Source organism: Nylanderia fulva, unplaced genomic scaffold, assembly GCF_048542155.1.
Source record: "Nylanderia fulva isolate GAGA-0341 unplaced genomic scaffold, ASM4854215v1 Scaffold1072, whole genome shotgun sequence".
NCBI lineage: Eukaryota > Metazoa > Arthropoda > Insecta > Hymenoptera > Formicidae > Nylanderia > Nylanderia fulva.
In genome coordinates this window covers 1-18,667 of record NW_028189272.1, presented here as the reverse complement: position 1 = coordinate 18,667, position 18,667 = coordinate 1, and the positions used below count along the sequence as shown (strand labels likewise).

General features: G+C 31.7%; 2 protein-coding genes across 2 annotated transcripts; both read right to left on the bottom strand.

Moving 5' to 3' along the window:
* Positions 1-1,544: 1,544 nt before the first annotated feature.
* Positions 1,545-2,330, bottom strand: LOC146725032 (uncharacterized). Its single transcript, XM_085485278.1, has one exon. It carries the CDS (start codon positions 2,328-2,330, stop codon positions 1,545-1,547), a length of 786 nt encoding a protein of 261 aa, XP_085341404.1.
* A 126-nt stretch (positions 2,331-2,456) lies between these two features.
* Positions 2,457-2,945, bottom strand: LOC146725031 (protein CFDP2-like). Its single transcript, XM_085485275.1, has 2 exons — positions 2,927-2,945; positions 2,457-2,881 (listed from the first exon to the last, which is right to left on the bottom strand). The coding sequence occupies exons 1-2, from the start codon at positions 2,943-2,945 to the stop codon at positions 2,457-2,459; spliced, it is 444 nt and encodes a 147-aa protein (XP_085341401.1).
* Between the last annotated feature and the right edge of the window lie 15,722 nt (positions 2,946-18,667).

The window sequence follows — 18,667 nt, the reverse complement described above, 5'->3', positions numbered from 1 at the left end:
AATAACGCTATTAATTTACAAAAGGATACTGACAATCTAAGTAATATCTACGACAAAATAATAAAGGTCGTTTAGTCTCCAATAACTCGTCTAAGAGTTTTGATGTGTTGTCAAACCGACACTATGTTTGTTCTTGACATCTTAGAATTATAATTTTATTTTTAATTTTACAAGTAAGTCTCGCTTCTTTTTCTTTTTATAATTTTGTAATATTGTTGGTAAAGTAATTTTATTTTTTTTTTTAATGTATTAATCTCGGTCTATGTATATCTAGATCACTTGATAAGGACTCAAAGAAGGGTCGAAACATTGTGATTGAATAAATAATATTTGCCAGTACGGTCGAGAGAAGATATTTACCTTTTTTAAATTCTGTCTGGCGATTCTCAAATATATACGTTCTTAGTGTTATTATTTTGTTTTAGTATTTAATTGCGCTGAAGATGATTCAAAAAACAGATTACAATGTACGTCTTTCTTCTTGATATGATACATTTATAATGAGTATTATATATCAAACAGAAGGGCGTACATTGAATTTACAATAAATACTTGTTAATCTCTTAATTACTGCGTTTGCGTTTTCAGATAGCCACTTGTTTACCATATTTGATATTGTTTTTTTTTTTTTCAATTATAGCGGCATCGCGTGGAAAAAATTTTGCCATCATTTTATTTGGTACGTAATGCGTGCCTTTGAATGTACAAAAATAATGACCTATTTCGCTATTTTCGACCCATCCAGTTGTTAAAGTCAGAGCGTCTAAATTAAAAATAAAAAATGTAAATAAAGAATAAATCAATGATAACTACGATTAAGTAATAAAGTGAAACGAGAAATAATAAAATTTATTAAATATATTGTAACACATATATAATAAATACATGTGATAAATAAAATAAACAGAATAACTAAATTAATAAAGGGATTAGAATAAACTAGAAGAAATAATAAAATATTTTTATAAATTGAGTTTGAAAAAGAGACGAGGCTGTAAATTAATAAATATCTATTTCTAAAAAAGGCATGTATAAAGTCGATAATCGCATTTCTCAAAGTTTATTGTTATCGCTTTTTCGCGATGCTAATTGGTTGTCTCGATTTGCATTATATTCGTAGCATTGAGCAGTTGTCATCATGAGGATTATTAATAGTTTGACAGTAAAGCTCAAAATAAAATTAAATAAAAGCGTGAAACAGAATTAGATAATCGCACGCGTAGAAATTTTTAATTATTCTTACATCTAAATTGTTTCGGCTCGTATATTTGGCCTACTTTTCATGTTTTATTAATTTTAAATAATCCACAGCTCCGCTGTTTGATCCTAGTATAGTCTATGAATTATCCTGATATCCTTGCCATCGAGACCAATCTCATCCAACAGCGGCATCAACAAGTCATGACGCACACTGTCGAAGGCTTTTTGGTAATGAATAAAGTATTGTATATGAACACATCTTTCTGTTGGTCATAGCACTTCTGAACCAGCAACTGCATGCAGAAAAGGGCCTCCCGCGTGCCCAGTCCGTTCTTAAAACCAAACTATGCTTCTTCACTATTTTCTTCACATCTCCTGAAGATCCGACCGTGTATGACTCTAAGGAATGCTTTGAGGGCGTGACTCATGAGGCTGATGAGTCTATGTTCTTCGCATGTTGTAGCATTTGCTTTCTTAGGGATAGCAACAAAGGTCAAAACCAACCAGTCCAAGGGGATGTCGCCGGTATCATATATTTTATTGAATAGAGCACACAATTGTTCCGCATTAATTAGCATTATTTCCGCATGGATGTTGTCCTGTCCAGGTGCCTTCCTATCCTTTAACGTTGAGAGCGCATATCTTACCTCAGAAACCATTAAGGGCGGGCCAGATAGTTTGTTATTATTGTCCGTTGGTTGCAGCGTTCTGTTGTCATCAAAGAGGTCCTGAATGTACTCCTTCCATGTGTCTTGAACTTCTTGTGCATCTGTTAGTATCTTGTTGTTCTTCTTTAACGATGTTATACTTGTTTTCCTAAGGGTGTTTGTTATTTCCTTCAGTTTTTTATAAAAATGAAAAGAGTCATGCACCACGTGCATGCTCTCAGCTTCTTTGCACTGTTTGACTAGCCATTTGCTCTTTGTTACTTCTATTTTTCGTCTTATTCTTTGGTGGATTTTCTTATATTCTCGTTCCTTGTTCTTCGCTCTTTTTTTCTCCTCCATTAAATTGAGTATGTCTTCAGTCATCCATGATTTTTTCATTTCTCTCTTCTCATAGCCTATCACCTTCTCTGCGGATCTTTGTATATTCAATTTAATGCTCGTCCATTGGTCCTCCACGCTCATCCTCTGCATGTCCTCTCTCCGTTACCACGCGCTCTCCATCCTGTCTTTTACTTGTTCCTTGTATCCGTTTTCTTTCAATGCCCGGATGTTTAGCCGCGCACCTTTCGTTTTTTGTGTAATTAGCTTTCATCTAAATCTAAAATCGGCGATCACCGGGTTATGATCCGATCCTATGTCGGCTCCTGGATAGGCTGCCACTCTTTTGATGTTGATTTGGAAACGCTTATTTATGATTAGGTAGTCTATTTGATTTCTTACGATGTGCGTGTCCTTATCCTGGGGGAACTTACAGGTATATAACCGTCTTGGGGGAAGGTCATAATAGGTATTTTTTATGACAAGGTCCTCTTTTTTGCAGAATTGGACGAGCAATTCTTTTGTCTCATTTCTGGCTCCTAAGCCAAATCCACCTGTTACTCCCTCAGTTATCTCTCTACCTACTTTAGCGTTGAAGTCACCGATAATCATCTTAATTTCGTGTGTTTTCACAGATCTTAATATTTCTCTCAGTTGTTCGTAGAAGTTATCGATGTCCTCTTTCGCTTTATCCGCTGTTAGTGCGTAAATATGTATAATGTTTATATTTACTGGCTTACCTTCGAGTTGGATCATCATTATTCTGTCTGAGTAAGCAACTACGTTCTTGACAAATTTCTTTACTGTATTTCTGACTAGTATGCCTACCCCGTTCTTATGTTGACTATCTGATCTTCCGGAATAGTAAAAGATTGAACCTTTGTGGTGTCATGTTCCGCTATTGGTCCATCTTGCTTCGCTTATTTCCAGTATATCAATCTTCATTCTATTCATCTCTTTCATTGCATTTGCAAGTTTCCCCGCAATGAATAAGGAGCGCACGTTCCAAGTTGCAATTCTGTATTTTGTTCCGACCATGTCAAGCCGGAAAATTCTTCGCACCCTCTGGTAATTTAACACCTGCCCGGGACTGAGAGCCATTTCTTGAGCTGTATTTATAGCTGTAAAGTCGTTGTGACAACGATCTGAAAATTTAAAATACAGCCACAGCAATTTGAGCTGTATTCGTAGCTGTAAAGTCGTTGTAACAGCGATCTAAAAATCCAAAATGCAGCCACAGCAATTTTAACTGTATTTATAGCTAAAAAGTTGCTGTGACAACAATCCAAAAATTCAAAATGCAGCCACAGCAATTTGAGCTGTATTTATAGCTGTAAAGTCGTTGTAACAGCGATCTGAAAATCCAAAATGCAGCCACAACAATTTTAGCTGTATTTATAGCTGTAAAGTCGCTGTGAGAACGATCCGAAAATCCAAAATGCAGCCACAGCGATTTTAGCTGTATTTATAGCTGCAAAGTCGCTGTGATAACGATCCGAAAATCCAAAATGCAGCCACAGCGATTTTAGCTGTATTAATATTAATGAAAATTATATCATGACATTAAAAAATTTGAAAACTAGTTTGAACCATTTTGTTTTTGAGATTATATAGAGTGTGAATAAAAGTCTTCAAGATAAAAAAAACACTATTAAACAATTTACAAAAATTTCAAAAATTCAAAAAAAATAGTACGTTTTACATAAAAATTGAACAGAACATAAAGAAAACTGATAGTGTAAAATCAAATTTTGGAAGAGATAAAACACCGGATGAGAAATCTATCGCTTCAATATCAAATTTAGTACAAAATGTTGAAAGATTAACAGAAGCATCTGTTTTGTTTGAAGATTTACCGCATAATATATCGCATAATAAAAATAAAAACAAAAATGTAAATTTTGATTGTTGGAGCTATTGTGATACTGAATCATCAGATAATGACAATATACGTGAAGATCTAAAGGACGAGTGTATTGATATACGAGAGGCAGTAAAAGAATAGGCACTGACATTTAGTATATGCCATAATGCACTAAAGGCATTACTGAATATTTTAATTGAGTCAAAAATACCACATATGCCTCGAGATCCAAGGACACTATTGGAAACACCAAGGTTAGTGAATACTATAAGGATGGGAAACGGACAATATTGGCACAATGGACTACAGACTTGTCTTAAAAAGTGTTTATCTAATGTAAAAAACTCGATGGATATTGCACTCAATTTTAATATCGATGGATTACCAATTCACAATAATTCAAAGATGCAGTTTTGGCCAATATTGTTTTCAATACATGATTCGAATATTGAACCTATGATTATTGGAATTTATTGCGGAGAAAGTAAACCTCCAACTCCTGATGAGTTTTTAACTCCTTTTGTCAACGAATTATTAATTATTTTAAATAATGGCATTATCATCAACAGATATAAAATTAGTATACATATTCGATGCTTCATATGTGATACTCCTGCCAGATCTTTTATTAAAGGTAATAAGTTACAGAGAAAATAGATTACAGAGAAAATTTATTATTAGAGACAATAAAATAGAATAAATAGAAATATTATTAGAATAATTAAGTGTACTGAATATTTTACAATATTTATAGTGTGCATACTTTTTCTAAACAATTATATTTAATTTTATTATAATCTTTTTTACAGGTACTGTTAATTTTAATGGCTATAATTTGTGTCTAAAATGTATGACTACGGGTGAATATTATCATAAAGATCATCGAATAAGTTTTCCACGCATAGACATGCCTAGAAGAACTGATGCATCTTTTCGCAACAGAACCGGTTCAGATCATCATAAAATGAATACACCTTTGGAAAAACTTCCAATTGACATGATAAAAAGTATTCCGGTATCCGATTCATTGCATTTATTAGATCTAGGTATAATAAAACGTTTATTAACTGGCTACGTATATGGAACTTTGGGCTTAAAAACTAAATGGTCTGCAAATGTAACTAAATCGATATCTAATTTTTTCCTTCGGTGTAGAATGCCAAGTAAAATTCATCGAGCTGTTAGAGGACTTGATTGTTTAAAATTTTAGAAAGGGACAGAGTATCGAACCTTTGGTTTATACCTAGGTCCTGTTATATTGAAAGATTATCTATCCAAAGAAATATATCAACATTTATGTTATTTTTTTGTGGTGTTGTAATTTGTTCTAGCAAGTCATATTCAAACTATTTACATGTAGCAGATCAGTTATTTAAAACTTTTATAGAACATTACATTTTAAAATTACGGTATAAATTCTATTAGCAGCAACGTACATAATCTTTGCCATTTAGTTGATAAAATAAAGGATTTCGGCGTTTTGTCTACCTTCAATGCATATCCATTTAAAAATTGTTTACAAAAAATTAAAAAATTGCTCCGGACAGGAAACAAGCCATTACCGCAAATGGCTCGACAAATTTTTGAAATGAATTTAATACAAACTCCAAATTATAATAATAAAAAATTTCCTATCTTAAAAAATAAAAATTCTAGCAATAATTGTGATCAAAATAAATATGAGCATTTTTTTTACAAAGTCGAATTAATGGACGGAATAACACTGACAAATGAAGATAGAAACAAATGGTTCTTGACAAAAAAAAATAAAATTATTGTTATATAATGCAAAATAAAATTCGGCTTGTATGCAATTAAAATATGTGATAAATTAGAAGGCCAACTTGACGAGCTATAAGGTATTAATTACAATTTTTTATTATTATACGTCATATTATAATGTTACAACTGATAAACGTTTCGACTGTACGACAATCTTTTTCAATATTATTGTCGCTATGCTAATATGTCAAAGAATTAAATCATTTCGTAAAACCGAACTTATTATACATATAACATCTATAGGATTATATTATGAACAACGCAGTAAAAATTCATGCTTATTAACTTGAGTTAAAGCGCCTAATCTCAAACATCAGATTTCTGTAGTTCATGCTGTTATAATTTGTAGAAACACTGTGAAACAATTAATATGTTAGCCCGAATATTAAGTATTAGATTTTTAATAAATAGTGATAACTTACATTTGTGTCGCAACTTTAACACTTCTTTAAAATCTTTTTTTTTAAATAACATTATCACTATGTGTACTTTTTAAGAAACAATCAATATCTGTAACTTGCAATGTCAGCGCGCTGCATATATATCCGTATCTTAAGATGACATAGACAATTTTTCTAAAATATCAAAATAAGAACCGTCAAGACGCTCAGTGTCCTTTTTTAAGTTGATACTGTTTTTTTCTTCTTTAATGTATATCATTTCCGATATCAACCTTTTATAATAATTCTTTTCGTTATCTAGGATTTTTGTGTCGTTCCAATCAGTGGTTTCTGAGCATATTGTAAATTTTACACATACTTTTAATTGGTATAATAATAAAAAATTGTAATTAATACCTTATAGCTCGTCAAGTTGGCCTTCTAATTTATCACATAATAAAATTATTGGTTTGAAAAACGTGACGAGTTTTGAAAATAAAATTTATATATTTGGTTTGTGTTTGAAAGAAGTAAGTAATTTTTTTGAAACGCCGATTGCATCATCTTATTTAAATATATTTTGTTCAAACCGCAAGGAACATGTACCCAAATGGTATAATATAAAAGACATTAAATGTAAATTAGTGGCAATAGAATATCACAAAGATACTGTATTTTTCCCGCTAATACATACTTTGGATTTATGTAGCAAATTAAACACATAGTTAAACGCCAAACAGATCACACACATAAATATCTTATTTTATATTATAATATCTTTATATATTAATATCTTGTTTTATATTATCATTATTATATAACAGTAATATTTCAAACTTTTTATAATTAAAAATTATTATAATTATGTAAATAAACATTAAATAACTTTTTTAAATTGCTTTAAATAAAACGTTTTAAATAAACCAAAAAACTTAAACATTTTGTAATTTATATAGTAATAAAATATATCCCTTACTAAAATTGCATCATGTATGTATAATAAAAATAAAGATTGATCTTATAATAAATCAAAATTTTTCATTAATATTACCATTATTTACTTAAACAGTAGCGACAATAATTAAATTCCATCACTATTTTCGGTTGTTTCTTTCTCTATATTTTCATCGTAAATGTTACCACCTTCAAGAATTCTCATCACATTGTTATCATATTCATTATCATTAGCTTCTTCAGAATTTTTATTTTGTTTACTAAAAATGATTATAAATAATTACAAATAAATATGTATGTGTACTTTTAAAAATTATATTTCCAAATTATATATTTAAATTCCTTAATATCTACTTACTTCTGTTGCTTTTGAAGCTGCTTGCTTCGGCTAACACTGTTTTTTAAGAATTCGTTTCAAAAAAGCAATGTTATCATCAATCGTATAACGTAAGTCGGCTAAGTGTATAATTTTATAAATTGCTTCAATTATTTGATTGTACTTGAAAAAAGCAATTTTGTTATTTTTTTCTTCTTTCTTTTTTGTAGACCCAGTCCATAAACACTGAGTTAACAGTTGTCTTTCAAATAGTCGATCCATCAATAAATATGCTATTTTATTTCCATCCTTCTGACCAGTAGTGCCTCCAATTTCACTCATCACTTTTATCTAAAACATTAGTATTAGAGTATTAATATTTATTTATATCAGTATATTAGTTATATTATTTATATCAGTATATTAGTTATGTTAGTATTTATTTATATATTATTTAGTATTTATTTATACAATATTGAAAGTATAGAAACTTACACAAATGCCAATTTGAATTCTTTATTGCACAGTTTTTTTTCTAAATTATTAATATCCGATTCTATTGCTAGTGGTTTTATTTGTTGTATATCTCTTTCGAGGTTTTCGTTTTTTAATGCATCATTTTCGGATTTCTCAATAATGTTGCTTTGATTTTTAATCAAAAGATCGATTAGTTTATCAAATTTGACATTTAGCGCTAGATATTTCTCGATGAATATAATTATTCAAATTTTCCAGATTTGAATTTATTGTGTTTAATTTTTCTTCTACTGAAAAAGAAAACATTTAAAAATGTGTTATATAATATTAAATAGATAATAATATTTTTATATATATAGATATAATATACAAATTAAAATTATAAATACATAAATATTTAATCACTTACTTTCAACAACGTCTAACAATTTCAGGGAATTCTTCATGGTCAATGTAGAAATTCCATTATCCTTAATTAAAGTTGCATTTATAAATTCTAATGCAATTTCCGAATCTTGTAAATTTTGTGGAATTTGTACAGAGATTAGAATATTATCACTGTGATTAATTTCTACATTTTTAGTTTGTTGTGCCTCGCGTGAGACACAGAAGGGATGTTGCCGGATTAGGAAGTGGACTTCTGAATCGTCGGGGTTTCTCCGTAGATTTTAGTCTTGTTTAATGTAGTATTACTTCTTTATTCAATATATATATATATATATATAAGTATATTGGTATATATATAATCTTAACAAGACTCGGCGTATGGTTATTTAAAAAACATCTGGTAACTTCGTTTCTCTTTTTCGTTCGTTTAACGCGACTCTAGATTTATTCTGACTTTAGCTAAATAACGACTCGTCTGATTACGAGTCGGGAGTTATCCTCGATGTGTCTCGGTAGGTTGGTCTAATTCAACTCGCTCTCTGTTCACTCCCGAGTTCTTACGTGAACTCGGTTTTTCATTATTTCATTTGGAAGGGGTGCCTGGCGACAGGCACCCGATTGGTGCATAGCTTTTGCAAACGCGGCTAGATTTTGAGCTAAGAGCTGTTCAATAGATGAAGCTCTTAGCTTGCGTCTTCGCGGTTTCCGGCCCGCTGCTGCATCAGCGGTCTTCATGCGGATTTTATATCTGTTCACTTGTAATTATAGCCTTTCGGGCTATAACAAGTTAGTTCAGTATCTACGTTGTTATTTATTATTGTTTGTATATTATTGTTTGTCATTAAATTATTAAAATCAATATTCCTCTTCTGTGAAGACTGTGTCTGTTTTGAAGAATTCTGTGCTAAATAACTGTAAACAAATATTGTTTCAAGTAAATTTTAGATATTTGATATTCAAAATTTTTTCAAAAATATACGTGAGTGCTTTAAGAAGTAACAGTAAATAATTTTTTTATATATTGGATTCAATTAAAAATGACAAATATAATATGTCATTGTTCTACATAATCATCTTCCTTTTCAATGTAATTTTTTGCAAGTACGTTTTGAAAGATTTGAGAATGATGTTGAGATCAAAGGAGTGATGCATTCCTGACTAAAGGCACAATGAAAAACTTTTTTTAAACAGAATAAAGCAGTTAGCACAATGTTATAAAAATTGCATTGAAAAAGATGATTACATAAAACAATGATGCATTATTTAAAATCTTTAATTAAATTAAATATATCAAAAAAATTATTTGCTGTTATTTTTTGAAGCACTCACCCGTATATTGAACGAATATTTCATTTGAAGGTACAGTTTTATGTACATATTAACCTATATTGCAAATAATTTTTAACATATATTTACTTACCTTTCTTTGTCCTCGGTATCGTCAAATCGACTTAAAAATTTTTCTACGTTAATAGCAGCTTGAAACGTATCAAAATTTTTTCTTTTTAAGATTTTTGTTTCGACAAATTATTAAAATCGGGTAAAACACTATCATCTCTTCTAAGATTTAATCCTTTTTGTTCTGGTGGCCAATATAAAATTTCGTTTTTTTCCCAACTTTCGGGCACAACACACAAGTTTTTTTCACCATCTTCAATAGTTTCAACAATGATAAACATTTTTATTTTTTAATACAGGCAACACACAGCATGGTCAAATTTTAGGTTAAGGTAGATCACCATGTGGAAAGTTTATGCGCGCGTGCGAACTACAGCCAAATTACAGCTAAAATAGCTGTAATCTGGCTGTAATTTGTATGTAATAGCAAAGTTTATGCGCACGTGTTAATTACAGCCAGATTACAACTAAAATAGCTGTAATCTGGCTATAATTTGTATGTTATAACAAAGAGTAACATGACTTTCAATTTTATGTTAAATTTAGTATGTATCAGCGATGGTCAGCGGATCCATGCGTTCACTTATTGCGAATCTAAACTTATTACTTAAGGATAGTATATAATTCTGTAATCATAGTATTTGTATGAATTTGTGTCCGTATTACTAGTATACTTATATGTAAGTTATAAATTGTAATTATTTGCAATAATTAATTAATTTTTTTTAATCTAAGCTTTTGAAGCGAAGGTTTCGGGTTGACATAAGTTCAATCCCAATTAAAGGAAAAAAAAATTTTTAAATATTTTTTTAACCTTTTTACGGAATGTTAAAATTAAAATTTAACTTTTATTGAATATTAATTATCCATTATTTGTATTGCTTGAATATTAATTATCCGTTATTTGTATTGCTTATTCCGATTGCTGTAATGTAGCTATGACAACGTTTTTACATCAAAATAGCTGTGCAACCGTATGACTGTGACAATGTCTTTACAGCAAAATAGCTGTGCAACCATATGACTGTGATGACGTCTTTACAGCAAAATAGCTGTGCAACCATATAGCTGTGACATCATTTTCAAAGCTTAAAAATGTTGTCCCACTTTTGCTGTTACAACTTTCTCAAAACGTCATAATGATGTTGTCGCAGTAGCAGTGGTAGACAAAAATGCTGCAGTTTAAGCTACGACAACGTTATCGCAGACGTTTTAAAGCTTTATGTGTTACTTGGGATTTCAAAAACAAGATGAGTATCAATGATTTTCATACCTTTATTTAGGTAACAAATTGTGTTCTTTTGAGTAAGTATTATGTAATGTGGTTGTTTCTTTGCATTCTCATAATTACAAGAAGTATTGAAAGTCATAGAGCAGGGATAGTATACTTTGCGCTGCTGTTCGTTGCTGGCGAACATTTTTTCATGGCTATATTTATTTTTGTGCCAACCTATTATTACACCGGAAATCCTGTTTGCAGATTCCTGACTTTCATTTTTTTTATGTTCATGTTTTACAATCATTCCAATCGCAAATTTGATTTTTCTTAGTCGTCTATTTGAACGTTTCTGTATATTAAAATAAGATGGAAACGATGTCGAACTACTTAAACGGTGATAAAATTAATTTGAGCTCGATCATCTTTAACAAGATAATTATAAATTTCACTACCGCATATGGTGCTAGAGCCATACTAATAACATATCGTGAAAACGAGCAAGAAGATCTTTCTTCCGAAACTGCGGAGGATGCGAACGCAAACGAACCAAAGGCGAAGAAACGTAAAACTTACAACATTGCGATAATCATGCAGAGAACAACTTTTCAAGGTGTAGAAAATATAGTTGATTATGTGAACGCTAATTTAAATCGCCTAAATTTTATTTCAATTAATGTCAACGAATGTGCTTGATATTTAATTAACGAAATACAGTTAAATCTTCCTGTCAACGGTAACATCAATAACAGTATCGTGAAACTCACGATCAGAGGTAACAGTAAGGAAATAGAACGTAATGTACGCACCCAGCTGAAAAATTTAACATTTTTTGATGTATACTTTGAGATGACATTTTTAGAAATAATTTCACTTTATTTCGAACAAATTGTACATGCAATCATAACAAAACGTAAATTTTAATAATTATTCGACGAATATTTTCTTGAAATGTTTGTGTATAATTTTGTTCTGTAAAAATATTTTAAATATAAACCATATTTGTACTTTTAAAACCATTGTTCGATTTTCTTTCACTTCCTCTTTCCAGAAATTTCCTCAACGTGCATGTTCCTGTTCACCTTCATTAAGCCGCGAGTTATTTTAAAATAAAATTTTATCTGACAACTTTTCAACAATAAGCATTTTTTCTAATCTACGATGATGTATTATTTTTTTTATCGTGAGTAATAAAAAGAAAAGAACACGCAAATATTTGTACATGCGAGCATTCCAACACGAGTTGGAATGCTCGCATGTACAAATATTTGCGTGTTCTTTTCTTTTTATTACCCTACGGCATTGTCAGTCACTACCTGCCACCGATCCCCGATCGACCGCATGACGCTTTTCTTGGTCAAAATGTTTTTACCCCACCCCGTCTAATATCGACCATTTGATTCGACGAGCTATCTTTGCCATACGTATACCCGAACTGTTTTCACCCCACCCCCGTCCAATATCGACCATTTGATTCGACGAGCTATCCTTGCCATACGTATACCCGATCCCCCATACCGTACCCTACGCAACTTTAACTTAAATACCTCGTCTAATCCTTAGACTAGTAAGATCTCGTTTAGCTCAACATACTAGGACCCTGCTCGGAAACACGAAGGCCCCGGATTTAAATCCAGAAAAAATAAAAAAAAAATTCTCATCCCCATTTTTCGGGGCCAGTCGCCATTTTTTTTCCCCCCAACACCCTTTCATCACAACACCCGCACTCGGAAAAACCAGACGCCGGTGGTGGGGGAAAGATAACAAACCAGACACCGGTGGTGAGGGAAAGATAAGACACGGCGCCAGAGGGGCCGGTGGTGGGGGTTTGTTTTGACGGGCCATACCTACCACTATACTACTATTTCAGAATTCGTATTCAAAATATTAACTGCCATTTCCATTTATGAAGATCTCTAAATCAGTAAATATAGGTTATTTTAATAGAATGTTGCAACTTTTCTAAAAATTGTTTCAAATTAAACGTTATATATGCAAATTAACACATGATATACTGAAATGCTGCATTCAATGCAATGATACGAATCTCATGTTTTTCTGAATTTACCCGTGTTTATTTATGCTCTCTTTCTCTCTCTCTCTCTCTCTCTCTCTCTCTCTTTCTCCCCATATTTTTTTAAATATTTACCTGAAGTATTTAAAATTTTAATGTAGCACACATTACATATGCTTTGTTTTGAATTATTTTAATTTAGAGACTCTTCTTGATGATATACGATATTGTAATATAATTCGATAATCTAATTTAATATTATATATGAAAACGATAATTTTTAAGATTAGTGACAATCAACTATCAAAGTACGTCTACATTTATTTCAGATTTAAAATGTAAATTTTTTTGAGCAAGAAATAAAACACTAAAAAATAAATATAAATTTAACGTATAAGACGGGCAACAAGAGCCAAATCGCGGATGACAATGCGTTATCCTAACGAAACTAAATAATTTTTCGTTAGAATTAAATACCGGTGCACAAGGCACCAAATTTTTACTTGGACACGGCCAAGATTTTAAATATGAAATAATCTCATATTTTGAGATTTAATTTCAATACCCCTTTTAACCCCCCTACGGAAAATAAATAAATGAATGCAAGAGAAAAATATAGATTCGAAAATCGCTGAATCGGGAATCGAACCCGAGACCTTTCGCTTGCCGGGCGACTGCTCTTCCAGCTGAGCTATTCAGATCCTTTCGATTCTATACTTTTCTCTGTTATATATATTAATGTTGGTAAACAAACGCATTTTTTAAGCCAGCGTGTATCAAATATAAGAGTTTTAACAAGGCTCTGTAATATAAATATAAATTTAACGTATAAGACGGGCAACAAGAGCCAAATCGCGGATGACAATGCGTTATCCTAACGAAACTAAATAATTTTTCGTTAGAATTAAATACCGGTGCACAAGGCACCAAATTTTTACTTGGACACGGCCAAGATTTTAAATATGAAATAATCTCATATTTTGAGATTTAATTTCAATACCCCTTTTAACCGTATTTTCCGTAAGGGGGTTAAAAGGGGTATTGAAATTAAATCTCAAAATATGAGATTATTTCATATTTAAAATCTTGGCCGTGTCCAAGTAAAAATTTGGTGCCTTGTGCACCGGTATTTAATTCTAACGAAAAATTATTTAGTTTCGTTAGGATAACGCATTGTCATCCGCGATTTGGCTCTTGTTGCCCGTCTTATACGTTAAATTTATATTTATATTACAGAGCCTTGTTAAAACTCTTATATTTGATACACGCTGGCTTAAAAAATGCGTTTGTTTACCAACATTAATATATATAACAGAGAAAAGTATAGAATCGAAAGGATCTGAATAGCTCAGCTGGAAGAGCAGTCGCCCGGCAAGCGAAAGGTCTCGGGTTCGATTCCCGATTCAGCGATTTTCGGATCTATATTTTTCTCTTGCATTCATTTATTTATTTTCCGTAGGGGGGTTAAAAGGGGTATTGAAATTAAATCTCAAAATATGAGATTATTTCATATTTAAAATCTTGGCCGTGTCCAAGTAAAAATTTGGTGCCTTGTGCACCGGTATTTAATTCTAACGAAAAATTATTTAGTTTCGTTAGGATAACGCATTGTCATCCGCGATTTGGCTCTTGTTGCCCGTCTTATACGTTAAATTTATATTTATATTACAGAGCCTTGTTAAAACTCTTATATTTGATACACGCTGGCTTAAAAAATGCGTTTGTTTACCAACATTAATATATATAACAGAGAAAAGTATAGAATCGAAAGGATCTGAATAGCTCAGCTGGAAGAGCAGTCGCCCGGCAAGCGAAAGGTCTCGGGTTCGATTCCCGATTCAGCGATTTTCGGATCTATATTTTTCTCTTGCATTCATTTATTTATTTTCCGTAGGGGGGTTAAAAGGGGTATTGAAATTAAATCTCAAAATATGAGATTATTTCATATTTAAAATCTTGGCCGTGTCCAAGTAAAAATTTGGTGCCTTGTGCACCGGTATTTAATTCTAACAAAAAAATTATTTAGTTTCGTTAGGATAACGCATTGTCATCCGCGATTTGGCTCTTGTTGCCCGTCTTATACGTTAAATTTATATTTATATTACAGAGCCTTGTTAAAACTCTTATACTAAAAAATAATATTCTTGAATAGTTTACGTTTTTTCGAATATATAATTATATACAAAAAATTATCACATTAATTATAAAAACGTGATAAAAATTAAATTTATAAAAAATTAAAAAATCGATTTAAATAATAAAATTTACAAATATCATAACTATGATTATTTTAAATTTTACAAGATAATATTCTCATTTCTTGCTTGAAAATTAAGAAGTAATTACCCTTAATAAAAGCAATGATTAATATATTTTTTTCAAAATAATAAAACAATTTAAAGATTTATTTTTACTTTTTTATATGTAACCAAAATAATTTTTTACAAAAATTATTTAATATTTAAATAATTTATTACAAAAATTATTTAAAAATTATATTTATAAATGTTGCGACTAAAGCGAATTGAAAGTAGTACGCGCGCGATTATGAGGGAGAAAGATGGAACGTAAATCATTCACACACGGTTATCGGACAAAAAAGTAACAAGCATTTATTTCGCAGAACAAAAAATAAAATACAAAAGAATGACTTAGATTGCGAAAGCGCGTGCGGAGAGACGAACAACCTCAATGCAGTTTTAAATCCCGAAGTGAGCGACTTCTCAGTAATATACACGCTGGATGCGAAAAGCTATGCGCGAATAATTTCATGTGCCGCGAGCGACGGACGGTTTTATAATCAGCTGAATTGCTCGATAACAAAAGGCAAAGATAATTGTTGTTCGACCTTTGTTAGTCGCGCGCGCGTTTTTCGACTTTTCGTTTTCTAAAAATATACGACCAGCTGTTCGAGCAAGAGGCCAAAACACACGCATCGATTTTTAACGCGCATTCAGTTTACAAACAGGCCCAGCGTTTGCCTTCTCTTGTCAGCTGTTTGGGTTGTCAAAAAAACGTGTAATCGTTGGAGAGGTTTGGCAGGTTCTTAGAATTAGCCAAACAATTTGCGGAAATGACTGCGCAAGAAATACTCGATCGCGTTTTCACTCAAATAATAGCCTACAATCTCAAATTCCACCGGTTATGATTGCTTTAAATTTAGCGAAATATACCGGGTGATTCCAATTTCACGAATTCGCGCTCAAACAATAAATTATATTTTATCTTTATTAATAACACTAAAATTTTTTAAATATTTGCACCAAAGTATTGAAATAAAAAATCACACCAAGTAAATTTAGGAAGATATAATGTTTTAAAAAATTAAAGTTAAAAAATAAAACAAAAAAGTTTAATTAAAATTAAGCAAAAAACTTAACGCTGTAACTTTTATAATGTTTCATATAGTAGTATAATAACGCATTCAGCTAGCCTTAAAATAGCTTTTAGCAAAACAGCGCGAATATTTAAAAATTTTTTCTGTTATTAATAAAGATAAATATAATTTATAAACAAACTAAGGTTCAATAACGGCTCTGTAATATAAATATAAATCTAAATCATAAGGAAGGCGTAAAGAGCCATACGCGAATGTTTTCTACGTACATTTACAACGAAACTAAATTTTCGTTGGAAACAAAGCGTGCGCAAGGCACGTATTATTCTCGGTGTACCCCAACCAAGACTTTAAAAATTGAAATAATCTTGTCTGCGCGTACTCGTGAAGAAGAGCGCGAACTTGAGAGCCGAAAAGAAATTAGTCACCTTTTAAAATTAACACAGAGTTTAATTACTAACACAGTTTACGCTATAAATAATTAATAAAAAGTTCCAATTAGATAGCTAAAAATCGTTTTACAATGGTTAAACGAATCAAGAACGGTCGTAAGCGGTTTCACAAGCGGAGTAACAGCGGTTTTGCGTGAGAGAACTCGACAGACTTCGGCGCGCAATTTTTGGGCGCTTCTTTTATCGGTGCGGTGCTGAAGCCCCACTAATTTTACTGCGCCAATTAATTTTCGTGAATTTGAAAGCGGCGAAGGTGACGCGAGGGCGCTTGTCATAATTGGCTGCCCACGATCTGCTCGGAATAAGTACGCGCCTGGCATGCGCGAAACGTTCGATAACATGATCGATTGGCTTTTGGAAGCCACGTGATTGCGCGGCGCATGTCTCTTATGAGGCTTATTAGTACGGTATCAAATATTTCAGTTTTTTGTTGCGAAAGTTGACATATTTTTTATGATAATCCTGATTTATTGCCTGCTTGTTTACCTCAGGCGAATCTTTTTTAAGCGGTTTTTTGTTGTATATTTATATACGCAAAGTCGATTTTTAAGACTGAAATAATTAACTAAAATTGATTATTATAATTTTCTTTGCATCTTTGAACAAATCTCTTACTTGAGATTTAATTTCAAAAACCCCCTAACCACCCTGCGGAAATAATTAAATAAATGTAAGAGAAAAATATAGATCCGAAAGTCGCTGAATCGGGAATCGAACCCGAGACTGAAATGCTGCATTTTGAAGTCTTGGTTAGTACACCGAGAATAATACGTGTCTTGTGCACGCTTTGTTTCCAACAAAAATTTAGTTTCGTTCTAAATGTACGTAAAAAACATTCGCGTATGGCTCTTTACGACTTCCTTATGATTTAGATTTATAATTTATAAATATAATTTTTAAATCATTTTGTGAAGAATTATTTTGGTTACATATGTAATTTTTGAAAAGATAAAATATTTTTGATGGTTATAAACTTTAAAAAAATAATAATTTTGACTTACTTAGCATAATTTTTTATTTTACTACTTTTTGATGCATATATTTTAAACTTTTTTTGTGTTATTAATAAAGATATAAAATTTAATTTATAAATATAATTAAAAAAAAAAACATTTTTAATAATTTTTGTTAAGAACTATTTTTGTTAATTTTTTGACGAAAGATATACTTATTGTTAGCGCTTTTTTGAACATCTGCGATGTTTTTTTTATGTATACATATAAGTTGATTATAAGAATCTAGACGCGGTTTCCGCTCTTTCTTTGAGCCTTTTTCAGCGCATACAGTAAACAAAGATTTAGAAATTATACGGATAAATAAATCATGATGTCACAACGTAAAAGATTGTCTCACTTCATAATATAGTAAGGCGATATTAGGAGACGCGGTAGTGTCTCCGGCCATGTTCAAACCCTAAAAGACCTTAAAAGACACTACAAGTCTCCTTATCCTGCACCATCAAAGTCCATTTTTTGGGGGTGTAGAACTACTAAAATATAAAAAATTTTGAATTGCACGTAATATAACCTGAAAGGCGGCCTCGCCACGAGTAATTTGAGCCAAGAAAAAATAAAATCGGTCAAGCCGTTCTGGAGATACAAGCGGTCAAAAAGTGACGTTTTTCATGAAAAATGAAGTAACGTCGTCTTCTTCTTCTTCTTCTTCTTCTTCTCTGTCCGCGTCCGCTGACGTCATCAGGATTATATATATATATAAATCTCTTCTCACCTTTCACTCACACCTCCCTCAACTTCCACCCACCCCTTTCCCTCCCACATCCCGCCCCCCGCCCCCACCCCCACCCCCACTCTCACTCCTCTTTCGCCTCTTTCACCCTCTTTCGTCCTCTCTCACCCTCTTTCACCCTCTTTCGTCCTCTTTCGTCCTCTTTCACCCTCTTCGTC

Coding starts and splice junctions, on each gene's coding strand:
- LOC146725032 (XM_085485278.1), bottom strand. CDS start 2,330: ATGAGCGTGGAGGACCAATGGACGAGCATTAAATTGAATATACAAAGA.